At 38.7% G+C, this 22,340-nt stretch overlaps 1 protein-coding gene across 1 annotated transcript in view; it reads left to right on the top strand.

Annotated features, from left to right (window-relative positions):
• The window catches only part of tenm4 (teneurin transmembrane protein 4), a 239,930-nt gene that overhangs the window by 56,281 nt on the left and 161,309 nt on the right, over window positions 1-22,340 (top strand). Inside the window, exons 2-3 of the mRNA XM_036563237.1 lie at window positions 3,504-3,786; window positions 8,704-8,976. Of these exons, the coding sequence (XP_036419130.1) occupies window positions 3,564-3,786; window positions 8,704-8,976 (496 nt within the window). The 5' untranslated portion in view covers window positions 3,504-3,563. The remainder of the gene's footprint in view (window positions 1-3,503; window positions 3,787-8,703; window positions 8,977-22,340) is intronic.

Genomic DNA, 22,340 nt, shown 5'->3' with positions numbered 1-22,340 from the left:
ACATAGTACTTGTTTAGCCTGTTTAATCCTAAGATTAGTTAGCCAGTCAGATAAATGCTTGCATGCTTCCTCAGGGTTGAAGCTGAGTTGTAAAAAGCTGAGATCTCTACAGGTTTCAGAAACAGCCCAGAATAATGCTGCTTTCTTTAGTTCATTTGAAAATGAATGAAGATGACAAATTGGGTAAAATGTGTTCCTCACGTGTGCTAATAACATTATCCTCTTTCTTTCTCTACTAAGCATCTCTGAGCACATCAGGGCTGAACTGTAGCCTTTTTTTTAGAGCCTAGCGCAGCTTTGATTAATTTTCAGAACTGAATCTTATAAATCTAACCAGGCTTTTGTCTAATGGGTTCACAAGTTGAAACACTTGTTTTGACTCTGTAGTGATTATTAAAATTTAAAGTAGTGAAGTAAAAGTGCTTATTTTTAAAGCTTTATTTATTTATTAATTCATATCACGTAAAGGTAAAAGTGCTATTATTTAGATCTGCTCAAAAAAGTACCAGTAATATTATTGAACTGCATTATGACATTTTCAACCTGCCATTGCAGTGTGGTGACATACAGTTCAGTAGACATGCATTTGTCTAGAATTTTCCACAGCTATGTTAGGTTTCTGTACACATGTCAATCTTGAGTCAGTCACACTGTGTTCTCTTACATAGCGTGCACAACAGGGCAGAAATCCAGAGTTCCCAGCATCTTGTTGGCATCTTGTTTTTAGCCACGACTGAGCTCTAGGGATTAGATAAAAACAGACTAGACTGATTATTCATACTACCAAATGCACTATCAAAGATAAACACGGGGCATGAATGTTTTCTCTTGTTTTTCAGTTAACTTGAGCTTCAGTTCTTAGCAGTACTATATCAGTCAGTCACAGTTCACTCCTTTCAAATATATGCATTTGCGCTAGCTGTCTTAACGCATGTGATGCCTGTTGCTTTATTGAAAGAACGGATCGCTTTCCCATGGCCTCAAAGGTACAACCTTACACATACCAGCCGTTCAATAACAAGGAGGAAGGCATATGTGCAAGAGTGCTGTGGTTGTTCGTCTGAACACCGCTCTCTGGGAATTAAGACAATGCACGAAAACAAAACCCCCTTAAACTTCAAGATAAAGCCTCAAAATGATTAGCATAGGCTTGAGGACCTTGGGTAAAAGCTAAAAAATTAGTAACCCAGAAGCAAAAAGCTCAGAAATGCAGGGCCAGCAGCTGAAGGGCTCTTGCGGGGCTTTAAGAGAAAGGCTGTTTTTGTCGATGACGGAGGTCCCCGCACCGAGGTCTCTAAGTCATTAATCACAGCCATCTTTTCAGCTGTCAGTCCATACAAAAGGTGACCCCAGTGCCAAAATGGGCTCGGCAATAAAGAGGCCATTGAATGGGGGGTTTGATCTAGTTTACTGTGGACCACTGCCCTAACTCAACACATTTATGGTACACCAGCCTTAAAAAACTTTAGAAGCAGGTTGTGAGGAGCTGGGCCTTTTTTTAATTTAATTAAGTGTTTTGGTTGACGTTTCTATTTTTGAAGATTTACGACTCTTAATTTTGTGGAGCACTTAAACCTTATAGCACTGCCTTGAGTTATTAGATTGTTTCAGCGCTTCTGTTTGTAACACCAGTTGCAAAGCTGTGAACTTTTCAGGTAGTGGATCGGCTTAGCGGCCGTATGAAGCAGCCTCTTCCGCACACAGAATGAGCATGGCTCTCAGCTGGATCCATTTCAGATAATTCGCCCTGTGCTGCATGACACACTTGATTTGAAGCCCAGCGATTGTGGAGAGCTTGACTGAAACAAATTAAATGAATCAAGCGGGGAAATCTCTCTACTTTAAGTGAGCCTCTGAAGAAACAATGACCCAGCCTCTAATCAACTTTATAAATCCATATCGACATACCCTAAGCCTGTTCATGGGCACATGGTACCATGTGATAACCTGCTAAGACAGAACGTGGAGCCCTGTAAATTGCTGTTCAGACCCGTGTGCTTCATCATTTCTTTGCTAAAGCAGCTAATCTCAGAATCGCAATTTTGTTTTCACTTATAACTAACAGCTTCTATATGTTACTCACTCTTTAGGTACATTAGCATGCAAGCTTAGGCACTGTTGCATTGCAAGCTTCGATCACAGAGACCTGACGTCTGCTGAGTGCTGCTGTTTGCATAATTAGTTTTATCGATCAACAGATTTATCAATTTTTTTTAAACTTGCTTTATGACTTTTCCGGTTTTTGTTCATTTACAAAGGAAATTGGCTTGAACTAATGTCTTATTTTAAGACTGTCTATACAGTGTAGCTGGCAGAAGTACCAAAAAAATCTAAATATAAAAAAATGTAAATTATGAGATGGAATTAGTTTAGCAAGATGAAATTTGTTTTTGCATACGTTCTCAGTTAGGCGTAGTTTTTTAATCATTTCATTTTCACAATAGAGAATCAATTAAGTCAGTCTGCGAACTGATTAATTTTAGGGTATCAGTTTATTCACTTAGTGTATCAATTGATTTACAAAAGAGAACCAGTTAACTTAGCTGGTCTGTGAACTGATTCACTGATTAACAATAAAGAGTCAATTAATTCAATGAGTACGTGCATTGATTCACAATAGCAAATCACTTTACTCAGTAGGTCTTTGAATTCATTCACAGTAGACAAACAGTTAACTCAATTAATTCAGTCACTTTCTGAATTGATTCGCAATAGAGGATCAATTCATGGATTTTATGCTTGGGTCTTTGTTTAACCACCATTGCTGGTTGGATATTTCTGACAGAAATTGAGCTATGATTCATATCTTACAAACAGCATGGCACATGGAAGGACACCTGCCACTTAAAACACTGTTGGGAGTGCAGCGTTTCTCTCTGAGCCTTGTTTAAAAAAAGAGAGAAAAGAAGGTGAATATTTGTGGCAGGACTCAGATCGTAAAGTATACAGCCAGAAGAATTGTTGCGCCGTATTTTATCAGAATGAATCCTGCTGGCTGCCTGCACTGTGTGCCTCTGTGTTTTTATCAAAGCCACAAAAGTGCTGCAGTGCACCATAAAGGAAGTTTGGACTGGGAAAGGAAAGATAAAGCATTATCAAAGGACGGTCTTCAGCAGTCTGTTGTTCTTTGTTTGATTGGTTTTGCTTATTGTTGTCATGTACGGTCTTATCAACGACATAAAATAGTAAATTTATGATTTGATTGTGTCCAGGATTGTGTTGTGTGCACGATGCATCTACTAGGACAGTTCTTGTAGTTACTCTTACTTTTTCATGGTTGTCTTGTATTGTTGTGGGTGTAAAAGATAGAGTGTTATCTTTGCCTGAGAAACCAAAGTGATGAGATGTTGCATAATGTTGCAAAGAAATGCATATAAATATAATGACATACACGTGTAAAACTAAAGTACATTTATAGGATGCTGACACTGCCTCAGACCTAAAATGTGGATTGGCCAACAAGCAGTAAAGCATGTCTCAAACGAAATCATTTTCTCTTGTAGAATCAGAGGGACTGAACTGGCTCCTTCGCTTTTGATGTGGAGAACTAAGACGTGCTGATCATGGAAGTGAAGGAACGCAGACCGTATCGCTCTCTGACGGCGCGGCGGGACACAGAGCGTCGCTACACCAGCTCATCTGCCGACAGTGAGGACGGCAAACTCAACCCCAAATCTTACAGCTCCAGCGAGACCCTCAAGGCCTTTGACCAAGACCCCCGCATGACCTACAGTGGGCGTGCCAAAGAGGTAGTGCATCATGAAGTGGATGAGTTCGGCAGGCAAGGTAAGAAACACAGTCAAGGCTGAGTGCGGCTCCACTTTTAGACACCAGATAAGGTGCTTTAGGATAGTTGTACACCTCTTCTGTAAACTTTATATCAAAACAAAGAACTGTTTGTACAGTATTCAAACCTAACAGTCATTAAAATAATGGTTGGAACAATTTTCTGCTTACCCTCTTAATATATAATGGATCTACCAAGACATGTTTGCTGTCTGAAGTTTGCTTCTTTAGTTTTACTCTGGAGGTACAAGGCTAATGTAGCTATCAAGTAATGGAAACTTGAACACCACCAGTGTTCATCATGCATACTGCATGCCTAAATCATCACACTTGCCTCAAACCATGATGATTTGTTAAAAAGCCCATATCTTGCATTTTTCCCTTATTTTTTCCTCCTAAGGTCCACTGTGTGACATTTGTGTGTGTATACCAAAAACAGTCATAATTCATTTTTTACAGGATCCGTATTCAAAAAGCCGTCTGGGCTGAAACCTCAGTGTGAGTGGGTGGGGCTAAATGTATTTAACCCCAAAAGGTGGATATAAGTAAATGAGCAGGTTTTTGTGACTTCACAACAACAGTGAATTCAGAACAGGCTGTTAGTGTAACATCATTGACCTGAGTATATTTTTGAAAGTTTAACAGTGTTGACATACTACATCAGATTCTTTTATGAGGAAAATTTGGTTTTCCATGTCATGGACCCTTACAGCAATCTGAAAGGCTAATGTGGTTTGTGACACTGTATAAAAATGGACAAAAGTATTTTGTATAGCTAAAAACAGTAGCAGCATCTTTAAGTCTGAATTTTGCTCATTATTTTGTCCATTTTTGTAGATAACAGCGTATTGTATGGTGTCACAAACCACATAGACTAGCCTATTTAAGATTGCTTAACAGCATAACATGAGTTTAGGCAAGTGTACAATATGGTATGAAGTTTGTATGATACTAATTAGTGGCTATAAACTTTTATTACTTGTTAGCTACATTAGCTGTGTGCGAGAATTAACAAGCAAACTTCAGACACCAAACATGACTGACTATATTTGGGGTAAAAACTGTGTAAGTTCATTTTCTACCAAACTGTTCCTTTAACGTCTGGGCGTATGTGAATATCATTGGTATACATCTAGAAGGTCTGGTGTAATATGTGACATTTTGAAGGCTGTAACTAATTCACCGTTGCTAGATGTAGGTCTGCTCATTAGATCTTTGATCACTGGCAGCACAGAGCTACTTATCATTCATGCATGTTCTTTTGACAAAGTTATGAATAGCACAGTCACCTTGGTTTCAGGATCATTCTTCTCGTTCCTCTACCGCACGGCGAAGTAGATATCTGTTACATTTAGTTGTTGACATGAAAAGCACTATAATAAGTATCAGCGGGGGGGCTCGTCTTGCAGGCTGGAGATATGCACCCCGTCCCTTAGATACGCCTCGCAGAGTGATTCCATTCAAGCAATTAAGAGAGACTGTGGTGAAGATTTGATCTGCCTTTAATATATTCCTTTCCACTCGTAGAAAAAAAGGCAGCGCCTAAAAGTTGAGAGATAAAAGGAGTGTTGAATGCAGCGTTGTAGCCCTGCCATTAGCCCAGCAGGAGTTTAATGAGAGGGGGTGAGGTGAATGCCAATTCGCGGATGTCTTTTATGACCTTCTAATGTGTCCAGCTGATGATGACCTGAAAAAATACCCGCTTCCCTTCTGTGAATACTAAATGCATTGTAGCTTTCAGGGGCACTAACTGTTATTGCAGTCTATCCTGAACATAAATCTATATTATTTCTTTTTAAGCTTTTAGATGCTTAATCTGGGCTGCTTCCTGCCTCTTGATTTTAATGTAAATGGAATTCTGCACTGTTTACTCTAAGTGCACTTATGTTGTCAGTGTTACTAAGGATAGAAGACAAATGAAGAATCTGCTATTGTGTTATCTATTGCGTAATATCTCTGTAATACACCAGCACTCATTAAGGGAGAGCTTTGCCACTTAAGGGGTGAAGCAGTTAGGCATTTATCATGTTAAACAGTGGTAGCGAAAAACACCACCAGCTCACTTGTAAGTGGATTAGTGACCTAGCATGTAGCAACCTACATGTTTCTATTGAAGCCCGTCAGCATTCTTGAGGGATTACTCTGTATTTTTATTTAGGGATGCACAAAGGTGTCCGAATCGGATCCGTATCAGCTGATAATTACTTAAATTTAGATTTGACTCTTATTTCAAACTGATATTTAATGATTTGTTAAATTCTAAATTTTATTTATGTAACTGCATTTGTAAACCTACAAAAATACAACAGAGTTTGATAATTCAGCTTGGCTATGTTTATGATAAGCCTTCATAAATGCACCCCTGATCAAATGACATGTTTTGATTATTTTGTAAGTGAGCATAACTTCTAAGTGAAAATAACACATCCTCTACAGCGAAAAAACTTACATGTAACACAAAAGTAAAATTATAAAAATGTATAAAATACTAAAATGTGTTATCACTTTTGCACAGGCCACATTTTATGTTTGCTTAATTTTTCCAATATGTTAAATTCAGCAAATAAACAGCAATTGTGCATGAAAATGTGCAGAAGTGTGTTCTCTGTAGTGGGCGTATCAACTTATTTTCACTTAGAAAATCAACAAAACGTCATTTCACCAGGGGTGCCTAAACTTTTGCACACGACTGTACATGTCTGTAAATGACTGAAAATTTCCCTGTAATGCTAATCCACGTGGGTCTAGTCAGAGTTTCTACATTTTGTAAAGGCTTATGTATCATGACATCTGTATTGACAGATGTCTACATGAATAATACTGGGTCTCAGCATCAGCCCATATCACTGCATTCCTACTCCTCCTGTAAATTGCCTGTTCAGTCACAAGGTGTGTTGAGTGATTAAAAGATAAACCACTTTTGGTTCCCTAAAGAACAATGTTTGAAAAAGTGATCTGCGAGTGTGAAGCACCTTTTAAAGGTTTAAAGAACCTTCACATAATGTAAATGTTCCATACCAAACTGTTGGTTCTACCCAGAGTCCTTACATTGTGCGAAGGTCCTCATAATTCTCTTTTACAAAAGAACGATCCACTGAAAGGTTTTTTTAGGGATCCAAAAGTGTTTTTTTCTCTGGCATTGTGCAGAAAACCTTTTTGGCACCTATATTTTGAAGAATGTACGGTGTGGTCGTTTCTTATCAGAGTGCAGTGCAGGAGGTTTTAAGTAGTACACTCCTGAAAATGAAGGTTTCTAAGTGGTTCTTGTTTATGATGTCATTCTAGGAATCGATTTAAATTGGTGTATATATATTGGTATATAACCTTTACATTATGTGGCAGTTTTATAACTTTAAAAAGAATCTTCACACCCATCTCATTTACAAAAAGTTTTTCAAAGAACCATCCATTGAAAGGTCCTTTAGGATCTTTTAAAAGGTTTAAAGAACCTTTACAAAATGTAAAGATTCCATAACAATTTATGGGTTCTTCCTAGAACCTTTGTTATTTGATGGTTCCTCACACTCACATTTCTCTTTTGCTAAAGAACCATCCACTGAACGTTTTTTTAGCTAAATAAAAATGGCATCACTCAAAGAAGCCTTTTGGCACCAATATTTGAATGAGTCTAGGCTGTAATCAGTTCTTATTACAGTACAGTGCAGGATTGTCTAAGTACTACACTCTTAAATATAAAGGTTCTTACATGGTTCTTGTCTTGGTTGTGTAGTTCTTGGAAACATCTTCAATTGGCATACAGCCTTTACATTGCGTAGACACTCTTTAAACTTTAAAAAGGATCTTCAAACTCAATTGTCTCATTTACACAAATATTTTTTAGGATTGAAGCCCATTGAAAGGTTTTTTAAGGAATCTTGTATGGCAGTGTGCCCTTATTGACACCTTTATTTTTAAGAGTATAATGAAAGAATAATGGACAAAATCTTACCTGTAAGTTTAGATCTTCCTCAGTCATGTTTGAGTGTATAGTGTAAATCTGAAATTTTAGACTTTTTGTGTAGATATAAGTCACTGCCTGTTTCTCAGCACTTGGACACTAAATTTCATGTGCGGATATTCAGTGGAGTCCACTGAAAAGGTGTTGACAGTCTGGTGGAAAGTGAATGTTAATTAGACATCTTTTTCAAAGTCTTTTCTCTGAACCTTTGAAAGTTCAAGCACTCTTCCTCTCAGTGCACACGTGCTGTCTGTGCAAGCCGTGTGCGTTCAATTTTGCCAAATGTCAAAGCTACAGTAATTAACTTTCAGTTTTATATTTTCAGTGGGCCAGTTTTCTGACTTGTCCTCGTATATTTGTTTATTTTAGGTATTCTTGCTGAATTCATTAATGATAATATGACATATTTGCATATTTAGACCTTATGTGCTGTAGCGTTTTGTCAGAGTGTCTGTCTTTTAATGATTCTCTCTCTTCTCATGCAATTATTCTATTCTGGACCTTAAATCTGACATTTAAACTATTGATCAGAAGCTTGCAAACATTTGTCTTGTTAATCATCATCAATATTATGTAATAACTTATGCAATATGTAGAACATTTTAATATTATAAACTAGACATCAAAAGATGTTTTTAGTTGGTTTATTTATTGAAAAGGCATAAAATTATAATAATATACTGTATTTACCTATTTATAGTCATTTTTTGCAAAGTTATCTGCACTTTTCGAAAACAGTTTGGATATTACATTTATTACAATTTAATTTTTAATGCTTTACAGCCTTCTTACTCATTCCAGAACCATCTGCAGCTCCACTGATCAGTCTAGACTGACCTGAAATGTAGGGTGCTAGTGTTGTAGTAGAAGCATTTTATGTATATTTGCCACTTTGAAATCATTGCTATTTTTAATAAAATAGGATGATTTTACACTTTGGTAACGTGTTTTTGCTTTAGGAACTGATTTCTCTCTCCGTGATCTGGCCTTTGGAGACCCCGTGGCTCCTCATGTGGCAGCGTACCGTCCAGACTTGGGGATGCCCCACCGCGATTACTCGGTCAGCGTGGGCTCGGACGCAGACACAGAGACAGACGGAATAGTGTCCCCCGAACATGCGGTGCGGCTCTGGGGCCGCAGCAACACCAAGTCTGGCCGCAGCTCCTGCCTGTCCAGCAGAGCCAACTCCAACCTGACCCTGACGGACACCGAGCATGAAAACACAGAAAATGGTGAGTGTCTGGTCTGCTATCTCTGCCTGTCTGCTGGGTGGGGTGCAGTGGTGTGGGGGTTTTCTGTTAGGTGTGCCATGGTAATGAGGTTTTAGGAGGCTGATTTTGTTGTGCTATAATTTTCCCTTTAGAATTGGTGATGCTTTGAACCTGCAGCACTTCTTTGCTGCTTTATGGAAATGAAGAACAGAGTGTGATAATTCAGCTTGGCACTTGTTTGTGACAAGCCGTTGTAAATGCACCTTTTTTACGGTAGTTTGGGAGTGATCGTATTGTTTTTCCTGCTTTGCATTTTGATTGAAAAATGTCTTATAATAGGCATAAACAAAACCTTCAGAATGTGTCATAGAAGACTAATATGTCTGACCAAAGCATATTTGCACAATGTGTTTACTTCTGTGTTCTGTTTTAGCTTGAACCTCTTTAAAAGACACCATTAATATTTCTATGGAATGTTTGAATGGAGTTACATTGTTTCTGCGGTGGAGTTTGTGTATTTTTCTGCATACTGGCAGTGACCTTGAGGCACGTGGTGGTGGGTTTACCCAGTCCAGCCCCTCACGCACTGTGGCAACTGTGAAACAAATTGGACAACGGGATGAGTCATCCCCCCCGCTCTTGTAATTGTTTTTAGATATTTCAGCCCTAGCCCTCCGGACATGTGGAATGAGCCAGTACATCATTTTACATCACGGTTTTTCCTCATACATTAGCTTGACTGCGACATAGTTGAAAGAAAATGTAATTTTACCATCAAGACCTCCTTCTTACTCAGAGCCAAATGAATGTGAAAAGAAATTCAGCTGTCCGTTTAAGTCACAGTGCAGTTTTTTCGTTTTGGCAGTGTTTGTGAGTAAATATTGGCCTGTCTCTGCGATTGGCAGTAATGATTTCCTCACTATGTATGCCGGGATGCAGTAAAGCTAGCAGGTGGCAGGTGCCTCCTGATGACATCAGTGCCCCAAATAGACTGGGCAGCCATGACGGATCCATCTTCCTGAGGCCTGGTGGTTCTAAATTGCCCTCAAGGGCCCAATGAGTCTCTTTGCTTGCATGGAAGGTCACCGTGCTCTGAGAACGTGTCACCATGAAACATGTCAAGTGCGGAGCCTGATTAAGCTAGGTAGAGGACAGAGAAGCGTGGGGAGATGTGTGCAATTTTGGAGGAGAAGTTGCGTGCTGCAGTCAGTCAGAGGACCTAGACTTCCAGAGGGTTGTGTTCATTGCCAAGTGGATGATTAAGATATGTAATGCTGTGTCAGTGAAACTGGGGCTGGACAATATAGCAAAAGTATAGACACAATACTTGCAGGCATTGGCTATGCACAATACATACCCAGTAGGGGTATTCTAGTAAAGGACGATATGACAAAAATATCATATAATAATATATTTAAAGACATTTTCAGATTGCACAATACTTATCACAATATTTTGACATAATACACTAGTACCACATTTAAAGACATCAAAAACTCTGGGTACAGTGATTTTAATTCACCCTTTCACATAATGTACAGAGCTACATCCAATTAAACAGGTCTAATAATGCTCTCTGTGTAATGAAGCATACAGTGTTCAGTGTTCTTTTAAGTACTGACGATATCCATGATTTTGTACTGTTTTGTCATCATAACAAAATATATTGTGATAACGATAAAATATTGACACATTACCCACCTCTTTTTGCAGATTTGATGAGCTGAATTTTTGAAAAGGACACATTTTAAAAAAGGAAAAACATTAAAGATCTACACCACATGAGTGCCTCTTTTAAATCTCTTTAACCCACAGTATTCTCAGTTATCACTATCGATAACAAAAACAAAATGTTATTCAATATTCTCACTCAAACAAGCCAAGAAAGTGTATCAAAAGTGCTGATTGTAAACAGATTTTATTATGAATTAAATTTCATGAAAAGTTTTCATTAAATATGCAAGTATATACTGACATTTGAAAACAGCAAAATTAATAACTTTTGGCTTCCAAAGCTTAGGTCAGTGAAAGTGCTCAGAAAAGCTTATTGTGAGGAAATGTATCATGATAACCATAACATTTAGGCATATTGTCCACGCTTGATCCCTTAATCTCTTATGGTTTGGGAAAAAAAAAACAAATTTTACATGTATAGTTGAGAACTGTAGCTGCAAGGCTAATGTTGCTAACAAACAGAAGTCAACAGTCGCCCAGATTTTTTCTGTAAATACATCCCCACATACAACCATACAACTTTTTTTCAACCTACTCAAACCACATCCAGGTCTTCGTTAAAGTCATGCAGACTTGCTGATGTGATTTAGAACACAGAATGACTTCCTGTGAACTGTGAAAATGAACAAAATTTCACCCGGTAGCTGAACGCAAACATGCAAGTCATGCAGACATATGAACAGTGCACATTACTTTCATGATTTCTGTTTTTTTTTTCTATAAATAACTTAATCTTAAATTTCTAACTGAAGATCTATATTTAAAGGCTAAAACAACAGAAATGAATTTGCATGTATGCGAATAAAAGCCAGCTTCTGCTGCTAAAGTGGAAATCAGAACAACAGATGTTGTCTAAAAAGGCTACCCGCAGCGTTCAGCTACTCTCTTTTGTTCATTTTTATAGTTACAGTAAGTCATACTGTGCCCTAAACCACACTGACAAGTCTGTGCAGTCTTAATGAAGATCTTGATGCAGTTTGAGCCGGTTGGCAGAAGTTTTGGAGATGTATTTACGGAAAAGATCTGGGTGGCTCTTTACTTCTACCGCTTGTTAGCCTCCACAGTTAAAGTAAAGAAGCAACATTTGCACACCAAACATGTCTTTGCTGATCAACTACATCTTTAGCTGTAGCATCCTGGACCCAAATGATGTAGAAAACGACCTCAATGTACAAGCCAAACAGTTGCTCACACTCGAAGTGCAAGTGCTGATCTAGGATCAGCTGTTGCTTTGTATATCCTAATGAGTAGAATTATTTAGGCTGGAGAGATGTAATCCAAGATCATTCCTCTTGCTGTGAAACGCTGTATAAATGTGCACTTTCCCTCTATTTCCTTCATCTCAGTGTTAGAATCCCTCAATCTTATAAAGAGCTTATTATGATTAGAGCTGTGCTCAGAATATAAATAAGGCAGTGCATTGTAATAAAATTCTCAGCGCGCTGATACAGTGACACACCTGTATCAATATTTATATAACGTGTTTTTCTCTCGAAAAAGGGGTCTTTTTTTGCTTTTGTCTTTAGTCTGTTTTTTATTTCCCTTGGCTGGCGCAGTGCTGTTTATTTAATCGTACTTGGTGCAGAATAAAGACCCAGTGCAGTGCTCCAACATCTGTTTTCCTTTTACAAAAGCAAGAAAAAATAGAAATCAGTTTCTTATGAATATCATATGTGTTCTGACCTCAGTAGAGTGAGAAGTACCAACTATTACTACCTGAACTAACTGCAACATCTTAAATGTTTCTAGATGTCTACACAAAATGAAAAAAAAGGATTTTTCATGCACAGTGCTGACTTTTAGACTCAAAATGTGCCTTTATGATCGTGCTTCTCAATTGCGCAGAAGGCTGCAGCAAGGCTAATCCTTAATCATTCTCTCATTTAAATTGTAACTCATACGTTTTCTGTCTAATACAGTCTGAAAGAGCCTTTAGAAGCCACGCGTCAAAAGACCTGGCAGCAAAACGCTAATTGTTCATGGACTTTCTGAAAGCCCATGAGCAGATTTTCATGTATGTGTATGTGAGCAAAATCTTATCTGAAAACTATCGTGAAACGGCATCTCAGACACCAGGCAAAGTATCTGTGATATTCATATTAGAATCTTATTCGGATAGGCATGGGGTCCCTTTTGTGCTGGGTTACACTGTACAACTCACGTACAGTGCTTAGTGTAGAATATGGAATAGACTTTTTCCATAGAGAGCTGTATAGAAGAGACTTCAGTGAGTGTATTATGTGTTCTGATTGGATTTGTTGGCTCAAGATCATAGCCCAGAAGTAACACCTGGCTTCTTGTAGCTCACCGCTATTTGTCTACAGTAAAGCAGACCTTCTAAATAGATCTTTATTCCAGTCGTCCAAGCAGAAAGAGCACTTGCACTCACCATGTAATCAAGTAGCGCCTAATAACATGCATTTTCTATATGGCAAGTTAATTAAAATCCATTGAGCTGCTCAGCTTGCTTGCTAATCTCTTTACATCAACAAGTCGTTTACTTTGTTATTCCAACCACAGGGCTCGTTCTCTCTCTCCCCTCATGTAGCTTCTTCCACCTCAGGTGTAATACATGCAAATGAGAAAACGATTGTTCTGTCTTAAATATTCTGTACTGTAGGTTCCACTGTTCTTAGAGACCTTTTTTATTCTGCTTGCATCTAGTTTTGACTAGAAGTGCTGCTGTAGAAAGATGATATCAGTTTTTTTGTATTGTCATTATTTTAAAAGCCACAGTGTTCTTGTTTTGTATGTTTCATGGAAATGCGAGTTCTATACTAATCTTTTTAAAATTAGATTTATGCAATGCTGTTTAGCAATTAGCATCCAATTTCCACAGTACATACTGAACATGATGTTCTTTATCAAGCAAACAGGTCCTTTAAATGAGCCACGCAATCCATTAGTTATCTGCGTGTGTTTTTTCATACATTTTCAGGACAAATTTTTATTCTGACTTTGTTGGAAAACCAGAGAAAAACAGGGGTAACAAAATTGTTTTGACTTCAAAAAAAGTGCTTCAAAAATGACATTTTTCCTTACTCAGAAGGGCAAAAATATATTCTTGGTTAGTGAGGTAAAAGGGGGATATTACTATTTTTGTTTTAATTTCTGCATAGCTAAATTGTTAAGAAACAAAGCTGCTCAGAGTAGTTTGATGTGAATTGCACAAAATGGTTACAGACACTTTGCCTGGTGTCTGAGACATTGTTTTACAATAGTTTTGAGATAAGATTTTGGCCTGAAATGTATTTTCAATACATTTCCAAGCAAGTCCATGCAGTCCATCATAAGGAATAATAATCCCCAAAGAAAAATTACTTTTCAGATTTGTCAGTATTTTCCACTGATTAACAGTACATGTAAAACCCTGGAATATGTGTAGATTTATTGGTCGTATTGGATAGTAAATAAAATGAATATCTGCGTTGTAGATATTGCTCCCTGTTTTCTATGACCACTGCCAAAAAGAAATCTGAGTTTCTCTTCAGTGAATCATTTCACATCAAACCACTCTGAATAACTTTGTTTACATCTCAATGACTGAATTAAATATTTTTTTTTGACAAATGGGTGTAATTCCCCTTTATGGGTAAAAAGAGGCTCAGGGTTAGGCTTAAAAAACTTTTCTAACGTATAAGTAGTTACATATATAAAGCCATATGCAAAGGTTTGAACACCCCCAGTCAAGTTACATGTTGTTAATTTTGTAAGTGAACAGGGAATAATTGTAGTAAATTTTAGTGCACAATTTCTATTTATATGATTAACTTCACAGGGAAAAAAGTAAAACTAAGAAGTAAAACTAAAATTATTTACTTTTTTATCAATGTTAAATTCACGAAATAAATAATAAATGTATATTAAAATGTACAGAAGTGTGTTCTCTATAGAGGATGTGTTCACTTATTTTCAATTAGAAAATCATCAAAACATGTAATTGGCACAGGGGCACCCAAACTTTTGCATACGACTACAAATTAGACATGTGTGTGTGTGTCTATGTACACGTGCTGAACGTCTGCTGTCACCTCTGTCTTCTGGCCCTTATGTCTGAATAGTTTCCCTAAGGCAGTTACGACCAAGGCCCATTGCTGAGTCGCTCTGATCCTTCAGAGGCAGATTCTATAGCAGCGTGTCGTGTTCTAGAACTGAGGGCTGCTCTGGGCAATACACAGCCAGTCCCAGCCAACAGCATAGGAGTCTACAGCTTTCACTCTGACTTATCCCAAATCGCATGGCCTCCTTTTAGACTGCAGCTAAGTTCTCACAGTTACCTGTTTTATTGGCATTGCCAAGCTGGACCGTTTGCAGTGGAATCAGTGGAATCTTTTCAAAAACACAAAAACCACAAATTGAACTTTTTAAAATATTTTTTTCCCTTTTCTTTGTTTCTGTCTTTGGGCAGAGAGTCTGAGTGAGGCCTGTTTGAATTTAACCAACTTCCAACTGTAAACACTCTATAATCAATGTAATCTTTGCCTGAGCAGTGTTTCCATCTGACTTGGTCAACTGGGAAATCTGAGGTTGCATCGATCGGCAGGGTATTTTCAGCGAGGGCCACATCACAGAGTAACATCAGAAGTGATATACAAACGTTTGGCCATCGGGGATGAATCGAACACAAATTAAAAGGCTTTCACAAGAACAAAATAGTTCCAGAAGGTTGCAGTGCATTAAGGTTATGGGTAACGTGTGTTAGTATTGTAGCATCTGAAATGCTGTATCAAATGCAGTTATTTTTAAATACATTGCCATTTATCCAAAGGTGTCCTCATTAGTAAAGTCTGAATGTGCACGTTTTTTATTACAATGCCCTTAGTTTTTGCTGTTAGCACATTTATTATGACCTCCATTGTAGACCACCGCCTCTGTCCTTTAGAACTCCCATAGCCCTATTTCCTGTTATAGCCAAAGGTTTAACTGTAGAACATCATGCTATTGTTTTGTTAAAAAAGCCACTCTGTGAGAAAATGATTTGAGAGGACATAGAATTCAGTGTGAGATGAAAGGAAACAAAGCTGGGCTTTTCTTTTAAGGGTTGGATGCATTATTGCAGCGCGATTTCGTCCTGCTCCATCCATTAGCATGTTTTCCCTCACAGGCATATCGCTGCTAATGTGCTGATGTGATCATGCTTTAATGCCTGCTACAGGGGAGCAAGCATTGATGTGGAGCTATCAAAAAGCGAAAGCTGTTGATTAGCATCTCTGCCTTTGTCTATCGACACACGCCGTTCACGGTTGTCTGTGCAAATTGACAGTGTGCCTTGAACGTAGACACTCAGTGACAGCCTCTCTGCCTCTTTAGAAAAGCAATACAAGCTTGAAGGGCGAGAAGGCGTCGTAGATCAAGGAAATGTTTTTTGACTTGTGTACATCATGAGCATTACAAAAACACTTTCCTTTTTTTTTGTTTGAGCAAGCAAACTGAAATAGGTTAATTTGAGTGAATGTGCCTGTGTGCTGCTGCTTCGCAGAGGCCATGTCAGATGTCCCAGCTGGGGTTCAGAATTTACCAGAAACTTTGAGGTGCTGAAAGATTGAGGTTATGAAGAAAGGCTCAGGGGGAAGCGAGGAGTGTTTTGCTGCGATTGGGGGATGCTCAGAAAAACGCAGTTGTGCCTACACTAACCTCCTACTTAACCTACAGTAACTTCCCACTTAGCGCTAGCAGCTAAGTAGGGATTCTCTGTGATCTTTCAGATGTCCCATATTTGATTATCACCAGCATTTTGGGCATTTAATGACTTACTAGGACTCATTTGGGAAAATCTGTTTCAGAAGGCTGTTTGCTAATGGCCTGTGTGTCCCCCTGTTAGTGTGCCTGCCACAGATTGTCCATTACTTTGCCTTGTAAGTGTTAGCAAATGGCAGTTTCTCCATTTTTCCCCTGATCATCTTCGCGCGAGTGGTAGGGTTGCTTTTCACAAGATTTCATCCATTATTCACTGCTTGATAGCCACACCCATCTGAAGTGTTTGATACAAGGAGCCATGCTTTTGATGCTGGCTCCATATTTAGCACAGTGCATTCCCTCCCTAGTGCTCTCCTCGTCCTTTGAACTGGTTCCCCCGAGCCCTGCCACTATTAGGAGCCCGCAGAGTGAAGTTAAATCAGACTCCCAATTAGATGAGATTCATCCTGTTATAGGAGTGGATTCATTAGGGCGTGTTGTACAGCTGGGTGGCAGAGCGGCAGCAACAGAGGGATGGAGTTACAGGACCTGACCTTGAAGCCTTGGAGAGACGAGACGCATGGCCACCCAGACAGAAGAAGCGACAGTTTGGGCAGATGAAATTTCCCGCTCTGGCTGAAAAAGGGGCGCTATTGATTCTATTTGCAATCAAGTCATTTATCAATTATTTTGACAATTGAGTAATCAGAGCTTTTACAAAAAGGCCATGCAGTAAAAAAAAAATCTTAACAACTGCAAAGCTTTTCAGAGATTTCGAAATACATTATTGGAAAACAATTAAATAGGATGCCTTTAAAAGACTTCAAGAGAAGAAATATAATCTAATTTTGTAGCAAAAACACATATAAATATGTGTCTCCATCAGACTGTTTCATCAGAAGGTAGGCTTGTGAGATCATGTGCAATATACTGGTGTCCAATCGTGGCCTGTAGGCATTGATGTTAGTATCGATAGTATCTTGGGGGTGGAGAAGACACTTTCCAAAAACACGAAAAGAGCCTCTTTGATGCGTCACCAGCACATAGTGTGAGTGGGTTTTCAGAATAGAAACAGCAAATACTGACTGAGAGGCTGCTCATAACTTACAGACTGCAGACCCTCTTAATCAAACCTGCTTCTCTGTTCTCCAATAACCCGTTTCGGCACAGCGAGTTATGAAGTAACACAGCACAGAAGGCTACTTAAACCACAGAAAATACACATGATTGTATTTCTGCTTATAGGTTGGTTGGTTTTGACATGTTTTGTGTGGTTATAACCTATATGTAGCTTGTTAAAATAATAAAATGAATAAATCTTGATGTTAGCCTATGGGCCACTGTTACTATAGCATATTATTGTTGTTATACTTTTAATAACCATAATAAGCTTTTTTGTTTTTGTGTAACCAACCATGAGAGGGCATTTTGTGTGTAGGAAGCTGCAGCACGGCATTATCTGTTTAACAAGCATAACACAATTATGATGATTACTTTTGTCTCTTAAAGCAGTGGACAGCGCATTCTCTGAGATTGAAATCACTCAGCTTCAATTGCAATCACAATACTTGGAAACGATCAATGAATCTGATCGCCAGTCGGCTCAAGAACAGTAGGAGGTTTTAAAATATGCATTATAATCATTGAAATTACCAGCTAGTCATTGTTAGCTATAAAACTTTGTTTTTGCAGATTTGCTGGGGGACCAAGTCTACTGTTACCATGCCATTGAGTCCCAATGTGCATGAAGAGAGTCGCATGACCTTTTCCAGAAATGTGTGCAATGCAACACTGAGCTGCTCGTGTACCTCACTTAATAGTGAAACCAAAAATGCTGCTTCATCAGCCCCTCCTTTCTAGAACATCATGTACAGTAGGAGTAGTCTGCAGCTTTTTGCGTTGCCCCCAATTTCATACCGTGACAGAGTCATACCTTCTTTTTTCTCCTTCCACCAAAACACATTCTACTCCTAGATGTGTAATGTGATCGGAGACTAAATGAAGCCATGGCCAGGCCTTTGATTAGCAGATTAGGTTGTACTGTGGGTAACATGAAGCCTTTGATGTTTCCTCTCTCAGCATAGCTTGTTTTATTTTTGGAAATTAAGATGGAATTGTGTTGCGCTTTTAGCAGAACGTTATCTCCATCCAGTTCCCTACAGGCACATATTGCGTTTTGGTGTGCTAAGTAGTACCACATTTTAGCCATCACATCAAAGTGCAGTCACAAACACTGTCTTTTGTAGTAATGCTCATGCTTCGTTATAAAAATAGCTTTTTTGTATCTAGGCCCATTTCTTTAAATAGTTTACATCTTAAATAAATTCAATTCAGAACTCCTAAGTATGTTTCAGGCCTTTCAGCATTTCTTATGTGGTTCACGCAATGCTAGACGTTCATTGGTTTTGCTCATTAGCTCCACTGGGGATCATGCATGTCTTGGAAACCCCAAAGTTCAGCGTCTGAGCTGATTCCTGGGCTAACTGTCGAGGGCGGCGGAAAAGCCAGTCACGCTCACATTTGAGCCTGAGTATTACTTCAAAGCAGCCACCAGAGAACTGCTGACTTTGGTTCCGATTAATCACGCTTATGAGCATGTTCTGTCTGTTTTTTTCCCAAGCACGTTTTTATTTATTTGTTTACTTCTTTTTGGCTGAAGCTTCTCCTCAGATGGAGGATTAGCAGAGTTAGCGCTGGCTCATTTGAAAGCTCATTTTGAGAGTTTAAAGGCCCTGGTGGACAATGCAGGTCTGCTATCAGCTGCGCTCCATAACCGCTGCCGCAGTCTGCATGGCTGCTACGCACCAACAGCCTATAAGGACCCTCATGCTCTCCAGAGGGCGGAGACCACACCACAGCCATAAATGTTAGTTAGAAAGAATAACAGCTTACTGATCTATGAACCCAAACATCTCTCTCTCTATTAGCAGTCTGATGCAGCTCTGTTGCTAGGGTGCTGAGCGGTCTCGTCACTGCAGAGAAGTGCATATTTCTGCATGTATCTCTATGTGAAAGTGCTCATTAAACGTATGTCTCCTTAAACGCACTTGATGAAAGCAGATTGGTGTGCTTTGGCCTGAAATGAGATGTTTAACTAAGACCGTATGTATTAAGTGCATAAAATGTATGTGCTTATGCTTATATATATATATGAAATGTAAGTACATGTGATGGCTTCTGAATGAGTTCTTTTGGCTTTAAGATCAAAAACCCCTTCTGTCTTCTGGTTAATATTAGCTGGAAATCAAATCTTTATCTGTCTTCTGCCTAATGTGTTTCTGCATATCAAAATGACAGACATGCATTATGTATTATACATTTCAAAATTACTGTAATTAAACTTTATCTGACTGACATCAGAATCTGTGTCATCTAGCCATGTGCATGTGGCATTATGCATGAAAAATATAGCGCTCTTTCTCTTTGTAGATATGAAATATGAGTCAGGCTGTGAAATGAATATCAGAAATGGTGCAATACGTGGAACTCAAGATGAATTAAGAATTAGAGTGAAGGGAGCGTGCTTTTACAGCATGGCCCATTCTGAATTCCCCTGCACTTCTACTGTTATTAAATTGTCTTGGCCTAAAGCAACTACATGCCTTCAGCCACAGATAGTGGTTACACTTTCATTACAGCATAATTGAAAACACAGAGGAGGACTGGATAAATGTGTTTCCTAGTGTTCTTCTTCAATTCGGATGAAAGGTAATTACCCTGTGACTCAAAACTCGCCGTCTCCTGCACCTGTTTGCTTTCACATTTTGAGCCCCATAGCGAATCGAAGCCCATTCAGATTCCCATAGTTTTGATTGATGGATTTTATAAACGCAGCCTTGAAACGAGGATTACTTGCCTTTAGAGAAGCTAAAGACAAGTCATTTAACACAGTCACTCCCTACATGAATTAAACATCTAGAAGCCTCTAATAAAAGTCAGTTGTGCAGCAGTCATTTTCATAGTGTTAAAGATTACAAGGTTTCTTTAACTTTGATTATTTTAACTTTGAGAGGAAATTATGCAACCACATACTGACAAGGAAAAGTGAAAAATGGAATAAAACTGAGACAATCAAAAATCAATAAAAGAATGAGCTTTATTACTTCTCTCTCTTACTTTTCCATTTCCCAGGATGATTGTTAGTAGCTCTGCGCCAAAAGCAATAACGATAAGAAAAGCATTACCTTCACCTGCATAACTGTGTGAATGGAAACATGATTAGCATGCTACCTCAGCTCTGAAATAATCACTGAACGCTGATAGCATAGCCAACAAAAATGTCCAGTCTCTTTCAAACTGTTCTCTCAAATGAGTTCTAACGGTTTTCGTTAATAGGCTAATTTTGTAGAGCAGACTAGAGAGTGTCACTGAGAGGTTTACTGAACAAGGGCTTGTTCTAGTAGCCATTACTGACAGTGGAATGGGGAAGAAGTTACACTAGTAACGTTAGGTAACAGTAGCTTTTTAATTTTTACATACAGTATAGTGCAAAGTCAGTGACCATCCTTCGTTTCTTTAAGTTCTGGTCAAAATGGCTTTTCAGCTAATACGTTTTTCATTTTTCAACGTCTGGAAAAACAACATTTAAACATATGCTTATACATATATATACGTAGCAGAAAATTACACATAAGCATCAACAACTAAATATAATGTCAATTATCAAGTTTTTCCACATCTCCAAAGTTTAGTCTTAGAAGTCGGTTATATTTTCTGCTTCTCTCGATCCCAGTAATCTCAAGCACATTCAATGATGTTGAGGTGTGGACTCTAGGGTGGTCAGTTTGTTGTTCTGAAAACCAGTTGTTCTGAGTTCTCAGTAACGACTTCTTGACAGTTACATGTCCTTTCAGACTCATAGTGTTGAGTCGTTGTCTCACAGTGGAAGGATGGACAGAAACATCTGTGTATTTTTTCACATCTGAAGCAAAAGTGCAGCTTTTCTCCTTTCTCTCAATGATGAAAGCTTTAAATGCTGTTTATCTGATGGTGACAATGGATTATCTTAGATTTCATCTCCTCAGAAATCTCCTGCAATATGAATAGCTTTTACTTCATGGCTATTTTGACTGGAAATTCAATAAATGATGGGTGACTTTTGCACAGTACTGTAAATGTCGCTATACGAATACTTCATTAAGCTGATGTCAATTCCATATTGCATTATCAGTAAATATATAATTTCTGCATGGCTTACATGCAAATTTACATCTGTCAGTTTAGTTCTGAGTGGGTAAAGAGGAAAAGGAAATGGTTATTTTTAGCGCTGGTGCATTTTTTGTCCCTTACAGAGCAATTGTGTACTTTAGAATCATTATGGAGTGGGAAAAATTGTAGAGCGCTGTTCTTGGAATTGTTTTTTCTTTGGTAAGCTAAGCAAGTGAAACTCTCATTTGCTGCACGTCAGAGAAAATGGCCCCCGCGTTGGCTTAGGCTCTTCCGTTTTTTCCCCGTTTTTCATTTTCTTCTTTTTCTCCATTCTTCTCTAGAGGTCCTCACTGTCCCTGTTGTGGGCAGCAGCCTTATCTCAGCTGTATGGATTGCTCACTTTTTACAGGTCACACACGAGCTGTGTCCTATGCCCTGGTCTCGAATGGGGCCGCTTACACAGCGAGAGAGAGAGATGGAAGCAAAGCCTCACAGTAAAGCCTCTGCTCTGCTGTTTTCATTTGGAGACATGGCGGCTTTTTTGCTGACCGGAAAAGATGGCTTTGCCCCAGCCTCATCAACAAAGGCCTGATAAGAAATAAACAAACTGGCAGAACTATCTGTAATGAGCTAGCGCAATAGCTCTCATTAGCAGGACCAAGAGTGAAACTAACAGGAACGTTGTATAAATCAAAGGCAGGCCTTTTTAGACGTGAGTCAAAGGATGAGATTGTGAACTCTGTTTTTCCAGTGAACGTTATCATCTCTCTTCCCCTTTTTCACTGTGACATGACCTGTAAACTGAACACAATGTGTTGGTTCCCAAG

The sequence above is a fragment of the Colossoma macropomum genome, unplaced genomic scaffold, assembly GCF_904425465.1.
Source record: "Colossoma macropomum unplaced genomic scaffold, Colossoma_macropomum, whole genome shotgun sequence".
In the NCBI taxonomy this organism is placed as follows: domain Eukaryota; kingdom Metazoa; phylum Chordata; class Actinopteri; order Characiformes; family Serrasalmidae; genus Colossoma; species Colossoma macropomum.
This window is presented reverse-complemented; position numbering and strand designations above follow the sequence as displayed.